The sequence below is a fragment of the Martes martes genome (genome assembly GCF_963455335.1).
Source record: "Martes martes genome assembly, chromosome: 4".
NCBI classification, from domain to species: Eukaryota; Metazoa; Chordata; class Mammalia; order Carnivora; family Mustelidae; genus Martes; species Martes martes.
This window is the reverse complement of record NC_137891.1, coordinates 165,316,641-165,327,457: the sequence shown is the minus strand read 5'-3', so window position 1 is coordinate 165,327,457 and position 10,817 is coordinate 165,316,641. Positions and strand designations below refer to the sequence as shown.

At 54.9% G+C, this 10,817-nt stretch overlaps 1 protein-coding gene across 1 annotated transcript; it reads left to right on the top strand.

Moving 5' to 3' along the window:
* Positions 1-241: 241 nt before the first annotated feature.
* Positions 242-5,443, top strand: GJB3 (gap junction protein beta 3). The gene is made up of 2 exons (XM_080801810.1): positions 242-450; positions 3,822-5,443. Exon 2 carries the CDS (start codon positions 3,856-3,858, stop codon positions 4,666-4,668), a length of 813 nt encoding a protein of 270 aa, XP_080657936.1. The 5' UTR covers positions 242-450; positions 3,822-3,855; the 3' UTR covers positions 4,669-5,443.
* Positions 5,444-10,817: the final 5,374 nt, after the last annotated feature.

The following is a 10,817-nucleotide window of genomic DNA, read 5'->3' as shown; positions in this document are numbered from 1 at the left end:
TCCACTCCCCAGCCCGGTCCAGGCCGGCCACCGGGCGGGAACTGTGCCGGGCAGGGCGCGGGCACGGTAGCCATGGCAACGCGTGTGGGCGAGTCAGGATTGCGGGCCGTCCCAGGCCACGGCACTTCACAGTTCAGAGTGCCTCCCGCCCCTGATCTCATTGGAGCCTTCGCGCAGCCCTGCCCATGACCACCGATGCCCCCATTTCCCACATGAAGAAACCGAGGCTCCGAGCAGCGACGGGGCCCTCGGAAGGCGGCCCCGGTAGCGGGTGGCCGCGGCACTAAACGCGGACCCCCGGCGGCCGGGCGGGCTCCGAGGCTCCTCCCCGACCCTCCCTCCTCCGCGCCGCCCCTGGGGCTGCACCCGCCGCCGAGTGTCCGGCCGCCGCCGCAGAGTCCGGCTCCCGCCTCCCCGCCGCCGCGCGGGGCTCCCGGACGCGGGCTCCCGGTGAGTGCGGGTTGGGGTCCCGGGACCCGAACGCTCCCGGGAGACCGCGGGCGGAGTTGGTGGGGGAGAGATGGTGCAGGGGTCTCCCCCAGCACCCCCACTGCCTTCTCGCCCCTCAATCCTGGGTGGGGTGGGGGCTCCAGGGGCTGGAAAGTGAGGGCTGGGACACCCTCCTCCCACGTTCGCAAGCTCGCAAGCCGCCCGGGATGGAGGGAAACTGGGGAAGGGAGTAGGGTCGGTGGAGGAGAAAGCTCTGTTGGGGGATGGGGGGTGGTCGCTGCGGTGGCATTCCGGAGTGTGGCGACAGCTCGGCGAGACTTGGTCCCCGGGCTAGGAAAAAGCGGATGGCCGGGAGGTGGTGTTGGGGGCCAGCTGGGGGTAATCAGACTGGCTCCACCAGTCCCGGTTCTGGGCTTGAAGGGAAATTCTTTGCGGGTGAGTCGAGTCCCTGGGGTGTGTCAGGCGGGACTGGGCAGACAGGACGGGAAGGTGGAACGTGGGGACCCAGAAGGGGGCTGCACCCCGATGGGTGTCCGGTGACAGGGCCCCTCTTGTCCGAGGGCTGGCAGACGGGGCTCCAACCACCACTTCAGTTTTTTTGAACTCCCACCAGGTGAGTGGCGGCTGGGGAGGGAATGGTCTTATGATTCTTACAACAGCTCAAGAAAGTATGAATTCTTTCCCTTTAGAGATAAGGAATGGAGGTTAGAACTATCAAGGGATTCTTAGAAGTCACTGGGCTAGCAAGTGGCAGAGCTGAGGCTGGAATCCAGCTATGATTCCCCTCCATGCACATTCCACGGCCCCTCCCCAAAGGCCAGGTCTCGGGAGCAAGTGGGGGAGAGAAGGAGGGTCTCTCAGTCGCACCATCCTGTTGGAGATTCCCAGAGAAGAGGCATCAGGAGAGCTGAGGTATTGAGAAGCAGCTGTGCCTTCTCCTTCTGTCCAGAGTGGCGAAGTCCTTCCAGCGAGCTACCTTGTCCAGATTGTTCCTGGGGGTTCCTGCCCACACCTCACAGCCCTTCCCTCCAAGCTGCCTCTCTGAGAAGTCACCATGCATGTGTTTATTTACCCAGCATTTATTGAATATCTCCAATGCGCCAAGCACTAGGCACTAAGTATAAAGTAGTAAGCAAGACAGAGCTGACATTCTAGTAAGGGAGACAGACGATAAATAAGAAAAACAACAACAACAAAAACTATTATTTTAATTTCAAATGGTGATTAAATTCAAGGAAGAAAATAAAGGGGACAGGAGTGGAGTGACCAGGAGGGCAGGGGTTCCTAGATCCAGAGTAATCTGTGGAGGCCACTAAGATGATGTCTGAGCAGAGGCCTCAGCGATGAGAAAGACCCAGCCATACAGGGTTCTGGGGAAAGAGCATTCCAGGCAGCAAGAATAATTGCAGAACCCCCAAATCTCCCAGTGTGGCCAGAGCCAAGAAATTAGGGTGAGTTAATAAGAGAGGAAGGCAAGAATGTAGAATCTGGGGTTTAATTCTAACTGTAACATGAAGCTAGTAGAAAGTTTTAAACAAGTGAGTGACATGATCCAATTTTATGGACACTAAGGGCCCAGGACCGAATGCTGAAAGGCCAGTGAGGAGGCTGTGGCAATAATACCAGCAGGAGTGATGGGGGCTTGAAGCAGGGCAGTAGCAGCGGAGGGGTGAGAAGCGGTCATGTAGGGTTTGGAGCCACAGACAGCATGCATGCTCAGAGTCACAAAGCCAACTCCAAGAGCGCCCACATGTGCACACAGGCCCACACATGCACATGGAGACACACGTGTTCCCAAACCCAAGGCAGCACCCAGACACTAGATGTACTCATGCAGACCCACCCGTCCACACCCTCTGAGTCATTCCAGAACTGGGAGGAAAATGTGTGATTCGGCCGCCTGAATACAATAAGTCTCCCTATCACAAAGGCTTGGTATCCGGCATGGCTGGGGGAGCTGGGTCTCCCCCCAGCTCTGGCAGGAGCCCCAGCTTTGGCACAGGGAGGGGAGGTTGTCTCTAGAGTTTCCCTGGATCTGGTGTGCTGGGAGCCAGACCATTATTACATCCCCAATTCACCCCCAACCTGATCTGGTCTCCCAGCTTCACCACCTACTGACTGTGAGACCTTGGGGAGGTTATTTCTCCTCTCTAAGCCTGTTTCCTCTCTGTAGAATGGGGCTCACTGGGGAGGAAGAATTTCCTCCATCCTTTTAGGTTCTTCTCACTGGACTAAGAATGAAATTAACTAAGAATGAATGAGACAGATTAACAGGAGAAAATTTAGTTCAGTTTCGTATGTATGGGGAACCCACACAGATAAGAAATTCCAAAGACAAGCAAAATGAGGTATATATGTCATCCTGATCTAAAGAGAAGGGACTAGGAGTCAGGGACTTCAAAGGGAAGGAATACAATTCACAGAAGGTGAAAATGAGTAAATATTTGGGAAGCAAATATTTGCCAGGCCCACTCAAAAACAATGGGATGTAGAGGACTTTGATCAAATAAGCCTTGCTAGGTTCCTCCTTGCCTACCATACCTAGTTCATATAAAAATGTAGTTATCTGTGGTGATAGGTCTCTTCCTGGACCAGGTCCTCTATCCGAATTCTTTCAGGCAGTTGAGAAAGAGGTGAAGAACTTTTCCTGAATCTAATGGGTTTTTAATTGCTTTTAACTCAAAACAATCTTCATACCAAAGTGCCCCCATTTTGGGGTGGTCTGCCCTTGGCCCCGAGAGGCCCATGACCCCACCCTCACAAGATGGTAGGCAGCAAGGCATCAAGAAGTAAGTTGCAAGAACCCGGCCTGGGTCAGGCATCCAGCAGAGAAGGGGAGGGGAGGTGGTGGAGAGCACAGCCCTGGCACCAACAGCCAGACCTTGAATCCATTTATCATTTTAAATGAGTGACTTCTCTCTAGATCTCACAATGAGTGGCCAGCATTTATTGAGCATTTACTATGTGCCGAGTGCTTTGCAACTGTTATCTTCGTCTGTAAATGAGAAGCACCATAGTATTTTCCTCGTGGGGTCATTCTAAGGACTAAAGGAGATAATGTGGCACAGAACTTTAGCTCAGTGGCTGGCTCACAGTAAATGCTGCATAAATGTGACTGTTTATCAGCAAACGCACATTCCCTTCCTTCGGGCCTGCATGCTCTGTGACTTTTGGCAGGTTACTTAACGTCTCTGTGCCTGTATCCTACCTGTGGTTTGGGAAGAACAGTAACAGTCCTGACCTCAGAGGGTCTTTAGCTGATCACACGAATCCATCCCCATAAAGAACTCAGAACAGCACCTGGCACATAGGAAATGCTCAACAAAAGTCCCCTGGTCACAAACACAGCATTTTTCCCTTTATCCTGTCAGGTGGGTACAGCCCCCAGCACCCCAGCCAGGCACCATGGACTGGAAGACGCTCCAGGCCCTCCTGAGTGGCGTGAACAAGTACTCCACAGCGTTCGGGCGCATCTGGCTGTCGGTGGTGTTTGTCTTCCGCGTGCTGGTGTACGTGGTGGCCGCAGAGCGCGTGTGGGGGGACGAGCAGAAGGACTTTGACTGCAACACCAAGCAGCCGGGCTGCACCAACGTCTGCTACGACAACTTCTTCCCCATTTCCAACATCCGCCTCTGGGCCCTGCAGCTCATCTTCGTCACGTGCCCCTCGCTGCTGGTCATCCTGCATGTGGCCTACCGCGAGGAGCGCGAGCGCCGCCACCGCCAGAAGCACGGCGACCAGTGCGCCAGGCTGTACGCCAACGCGGGCAAGAAACACGGCGGCCTGTGGTGGACCTACCTGTTCAGCCTCATCTTCAAGCTGGCCATCGAGTTCCTGTTCCTGTACGTGCTGCACACACTGTGGCACGGCTTCGGCATGCCGCGCCTGGTGCAGTGCGCCAACGTTGCGCCCTGCCCCAACATCGTGGACTGCTACATCGCCCGGCCCACCGAGAAGAAGGTCTTCACCTACTTCATGGTTGGGGCGTCGGCGGTCTGCATTGTGCTCACCATCTGTGAGATCTGCTACCTCATCTTCCACAGGGTCCTGCGGGGCATGGCCAAGAACAAGTCCCCCAAAAGCCGCAGCCTCCCATCCTCCACCAGCCGAGCCTCCACCTGCCGCTGCCACCACAAGCTGGTGGAGGCTGGGGAGCTGGGCTCCGACTCTGGTGATGACAAGGGGCATGCATCCGCGCCCACCATGACCCCCATCTGACCACAGGCTGGGGAGCAGCCCTGGGGCTACCGGGGGGACAGGTGGGGCAGTACTGCACTTGTGGAGGGGCCCTACAGGTGCAGGGTGCACCCCCCTCCTTTCGAATTCATTAATCTATCCAATTTCATTGCTGGCAGACTTCCTTTGCACTGGGCACTGTGCTGTCAACCTGGGTAAAAGTCTCCCAACCCAGAGCCAGGGGAGACAGACGTTGAAACAAGCAAATTCACTACTGCATGCAAGGAGACACTTAGGGGACTCGAAGAGGGCTTCTACCTGACCCAGGAGGGGGTGCTCAGGCCCCGCTCCGCTGAGGAAGTAATGTCAGAGAGGCAGGAAGTGCTTCCTAGCAGAGAGAACAGCAGGTGCAGAGAGAAGCCTGGAGACCACAAAGAGGGAGATGCTTGCCCTGGTTGGAGGTACCAGATTCAAGGGAATCTCCATTTCCTTGGGAGGAGCACCCAGATTTCTGGGGTGCGAAGGAGGTAGTCTCTAAGCAGTGGGAAGTCTGTAGGGCTGAGAGAGAGCTTGTGAGCAGGAGCGGGAGGAGGCTCTGGTGACACCAACCCCTCCTGAGATACACAGGGACCTTCCCAGTCCCCACTGCCTTCAGGGGAAGCCCCCTTCTGCCCAGTCCTCCTCCCCCAGGTTCAGACAACTTTGCTTCCATCTTCTGCCCACAAATGTGCTCAGCTTGGTGCCAGCCTCTCAGACCCGTGCTCCCAGAGACTCAAGGTAGATGTTTCTTGAAATCAATAAAGGCTGTGTTTTATACAGGTTGGCTCTGACCTCTGTTCTCCACTCCCACCCACGAGACCCTGAGGGCAGGGAAGGTATCCCTCAGGAGTGGAGAGAGCTCCGCGCCTGTGAGTGGAGCTAGGGTGGGGGCTGTGGCCAAGATTGGAGCAGAATTTAGGCTGCGGGGAGGGTTCATCCCGCTGGGGCTGTGGGTTGGAACCTCCCGATATATATGTTGTGATTATAGGCATGGTCACAAGAGGGCGATGTGCTCCCAGTGTAACTGGGCTTCTAGCCTTTGTAGTCAGACTGCCCTGAGCACACACACAGTGACTGTCCTCTCTGTAGACAACTCAGACTCCCACCACCTTTATAACCCAGTCACTGCCATCAAGAACCCACATCCCCACCCTGTGTACACAAAATCCCTGTTATTCATACTCTGACTCCTTATATGTGCTCACAATGGCCCAGCTGACTCCTCTAAAGACCTGAGTCCCAGCATCACTCAAATATTAACCAGCTCCTTCCACTTTCCCTGAGCATTTTCGGCACATCAGGGTTCTGGCGGGATGCTGAAACTGCACAGGGGGTGGGAGCTGAATTCCAACAGCCCAGAGCCTGGGGGAGGAGGCGTGGGGGGGGGGAGGCAGAAAACACCCTCATCTCCTGCCCTAACCAAATGCTGGGGTGGTTCACAGCCCCACTCCCAGCACCGTGTGGTGATCTGCAATTTAGAGGACACCAACATCCAGGACAGACCAGAATGGAAAGCAAAAGGGGGTGCGGGGCTCTACGAATCCAGAAAAACATTTAGTGACTATCAAAGCCAAGGCCAGGAGCCAGAAATCTAGGAGCAGTGAGCCAAGAGCCAATGCAGGCAAGGAGAGGGCAGATCACGGCCATCCACAGAACAGGCTGCGGCCCACCTTTGCTCTTACATGTGGTCATTAGTGGGGTGGGTAAGCCAGCCAAGTTTCAAGGGCCTGGGGTTGGGCTGACACCCCGCCCCCAGGTCGGAATCATAGCTTAACCACTTCATGACCATCGTCACCACACAAGCTTGCACATGGGCAAACTTTCAGGATTTCTGTCTTTTCGTCAGCACAGTGAATTGCATCAGTCAGGGGCCCAACAGGAAACAGATGGCACACCCAAACCCAGTAACTTTAAATTTAGAGTTTCCTTGAGGGATTATTTTAAAAGGGTATGGGCATGATTGGGGCGCCTGGGTGGCTCAGTCGGTTAGGCATCTGACTCTTGATGTCGGTTCAGGTCATGATCTTCAGGGTCATGAGATCCAGCCCCACATCAGGCTCTGCACTGGGCATGGAGCCTGCTTAAGATTCTCTCTCTCCCTCTCCTTCTGCCACTCCCCCTGCTCATGCTCTCTATCTCTCTTTCTCTCTCTCTCTCTCTCTCTTGCTCTCTAAAAAGAAAAAAAAATTGAAAGGTATGGGCATAATTAAGGAAACCTACAAAGACCACTTCAGTGCCCTGAGCCTAGTGACAGGGTTATCACAGACATGGGCCACATTGGAGCTGTAGGATGCATTCAACCCCGGCAGCCAAATAAATACCCCAACTTCACCATCACATCTCCTGCTTGCTAGCCAGCGGCTCCCACCGACTCAGCCCAACCAGAATCTGGAGGGCAAGGGAGCCCAGGGAGGCATTCAGTAGGGTTCAGCCTCCAGGACACAGAGCAGGGTAGAGAGTTGATTCGAGGGACAAGGGAACATATGCAGCCCGGCACTCAGAACAGTACCTACTCCCCGGCTGGTTGTACAGATAGGAGGTCCTTTAGGTAACACAGCAGTACTGTGATAATGTGTCCAGTAAATATCCAAGCAGCAGTGTGCTCACGGCCCGGGCCACATCATAGGTCTGTCCCAGCTCCGACTGGCTGATTGCAAAGGTCTCAGGGAAGGCTGATCTCTCCTACTTGCTGCCAGACATCCCAACATCCTCCAGGACGGTTTCAGCTGCCTGGTCACGGGTGGCTTGGAGGTCAGAGTACCGGGAGGATGTCATCAGCTGTCCCAGCATGACTGATCTTCTCCAGGTTGTGGACGAGGACCATAGATGAGGGACTCTCCCTGCTCTGTGTGTCCCACGTGTGGCCTGAGAGCTGTTCTGAGCGGGGCAGCTCAGGATGCGTTCACCATTCAGAGTCCCCGGCAGACCGGGCTGTCACCACAAGGTGGCTCTCATGTCCCCCAGCCTTCTCTTCTCAGGATCCACGCCTCTATCTCCTCCTTCCCCATCGCAGGAGGATTCACTTGCAAGCTTTCTTCAATCGTGGATCAGATAGATTTGGATTTCAGATACGCAACCCTCACAGGCCCACCTGCTGCGTGAAGTCATGTGGGCCACCGTGCAGCCCAAGGTCAACATTATCTCATATTCATCACCCTGATCCAAGCCTCCTATTACAGATGGAGTGTTTGTGTCTTCCCAAAATTCAAACATTGAAATCCTAATTTCCAATGTGATGGTATCAGGAAATGGGGCACCTTGAGATGGAGCCCTCAAGAATGGGATTAGTGCCCTTAGAAGAGACACAAGAAGGGTGACCTTTCTCTCTTCACCATGTGAGGACACAATGAGACGACAGACCTGCAAAAACTGGGAAGAGGGTCCTCACCAAGAACCCAACCGTGCTGGCTCCCTGATCTTGGGTTTCCAGCCTCCAGAACTGTGAGAAGTAAAGGTCCATTGTCTGAGCCCTCCCCACCTGCCCCCCATCCCCCCAGTCCATGCTATTCTGTTCTAGCAGCCTGAGCTAAGACAACCACATCATCTTACCCCTGGATTACTATAACAATGTCCCTGCTTCCTGCCCTGAGCCTGGGAAAGCAGAAGAATGGGAAGGGGAGGAAGCAGGACCGAACGACAAGATCTGTCCCAGGGCGCTGTGTCCATTAGACAAAGATGGCCCATGAGAGGAGTCCCTGACCACCACTTGGCTCAGTCCCCACCTGGGGCCACCCCACAGAGTTTGGCCACCTGGACAGCAGGGGCAGACCTGCCAGTGCCAGCAGCTGGAGGCTGTCAGCCGCCCAGACTCCCGCAGCTGAGCATGTCATGGAGGCCTGTCATGGAGGGGGGTGGGGTCCGCATTCACCACTCACTCCCTCAGTCTATTCTCAGCAGCACAGCCCCGATGAGCCTATAAAACCCAAGTCAGGCCATGTTACTCCCTGACCCAAACCCCCTCACCCCCGCTGAGACACCTCCCACAGGCCTTACGGGGCCTCTAAGATCTGCCCCACCCCACACCCTCCGTGTTCTCCAGCATGATCTTCTCCTTGCTCACCTCACTCCAACCACACTGACCTCCTTGCTGTCCCTCAAGCAGGAAACACCAGGCACGTTCCAGCCTCGGGCCTTTGCACTCTCTGTTCCCTCCTCTGGAAGACTCTCCCGCAGAGAGCCACAGGACTCCCTCCTTCCTTCAGGGTATGCATCAAAACGTCAGCCCCTTAGAGGGAGTATCTCCTCTCTTCTGTTCAACATGGAAACTGCACCCCACTGCACCCTCTCCCTTCTCCCCCCTCCCTGCTTCCCACATAGCATTGATCACCAACCAGAAGGTTCTGTGTTCTGTCTCCCCATAGCTAGAGTGTCATATCTACAAGGGCAGGGACTTTGGCTGTCATCCCCTCGATGGTCTCCGGTGTCTTAAGTGCCACAGCTCCAGGGGGTGCTCAGTGCAAACTTGTTGAATTAGTAAATTCATACATGAGCCTAGGGTCCTGCTAGGTGTTGGGGATGTAAGCAAGACCCAGCTGCCCACCCGCAGGGGGCCTGCAGTCTAGTGGGGCTGGGTGGGAGGGGGTAGACACAGAGAAATATGCACCTAGGGTAGGAGGAGGGCAAATAGGGAGTTATTTAACTGGTACAGAGTTTCAGATTTGCAAATGTAAGAAGTTCTGGAGCTCTGTTCCTCAACAGTTGGAACGTACTTAACACTACTAAATGGTACATTTTCAAACAGTTAAGGCGGTAAATTTTATGTTATGTGTCTGTTACCACCATTAAGAATAAAATTTTTAAGAACAACAACGAAAAATCCCAAAATAGAACAGTGTACCCAGGGGTAGGACCTGAGCTGCTGACAGCACAAAGGCTCCCCTAAGCCAGTGGAGGCGGAGGCCAGCAAGGGGACTGACTTCTGGGAGAAGGTGACATGGAGCAAAATCCTGAAGCCGTCGCAGGTTCAGCATGTGAGGGTGCTGCAGGGGAAAGGTGCAGACACAGGCAGAGGGTGCCGAGAAACAGAGTAAGGAGGAAGACTGAATCACAGAGGGAAATGGGGAGAGAGATGAGGCTGGAGAAAGCAATGGGGAGCCACAGAGTGTTCTAAGCAAGGCACTGTGCAGTCAGCTCTCTGGGGAAGGGTGGAGGCTGGAGGCCAAGAGACCAGCTAGGAGGCCATTGAGACAGTGGCCCATACAGGGTCAGGGTAATGAGAACAGAGCGAGATGTGGGGTTCCAGGGATGTCTCCCAGGCAGAGAGGGCAGGTTGTGGGGATTACTGTCTTGGCTTATCCTGCCCTGCTTTTCCTTTTAAAGGTGCCTGGTCATTCAAACCCTGACCCCCAGAGCCCCAAGGAAGGGCTAAGAACAAGGGTTGGGGCCTTGCGATCTCTACCTGCTCCTCCCTCCTTCCAGTAGATGGGATCAGAAAGGCTTGGGAGAGTCTGGACCCAGCAGCAGGAGAGGAACTCTGGGAGCAGAGGCTGTCTTGGGGGTGTGGTGAGAACCGGCCTCCAGGGACCTCCGTTCTCATGCCCTCAGGGGTCAGAACTAAGTGGGCGAGGTTGTCAACTTTGGAAATCCAGGAGGCTCTGCTCAGCCTGGCCCAAGGGACAGGCCTGGAAGGGGAAGCCAGCTCAGCCTGATCCTGAAGGTCTGAGATCTGAGCCAAGCCCTCTACACTGGCTACCCCAGAAGTCTCCCTACTAGGGCTGGAGGCAGGATCCTCAGGGACCCGGCACTGGGGCACTGGGAGTCCAAAGACTGAATCCTATTGTGGAAAAACAAGGACCTTTCTGCCACCTGCCCCCAGGCCTCAGCCCCCACCTCCCACATTCCCTTTCCTTAGCTGCCCTGTTCCCCCACCAGTCCACCCCTGAGCCCCGTCTGCTCTCACCAAGACCAATCCACAGACCCTTTTGGCCACAACTATTTTGTCACGTTCTGAGCCACCACTCACTTGAAAACTTTCTGGGTACCGATATCATGCTATGTGCTGACTGGACCTCCTATCAACTCTACACAATAGGAACTATTACTATCCCCATTCTACAAAGGAAGAAACTGAGGCACAGGAGTCAAAAGCAACGTCTCAGCTTCTAGGGTCTTCTGCCTCTGCCCAGCAAAGTCTCAACACCCTAGGGGCAGCA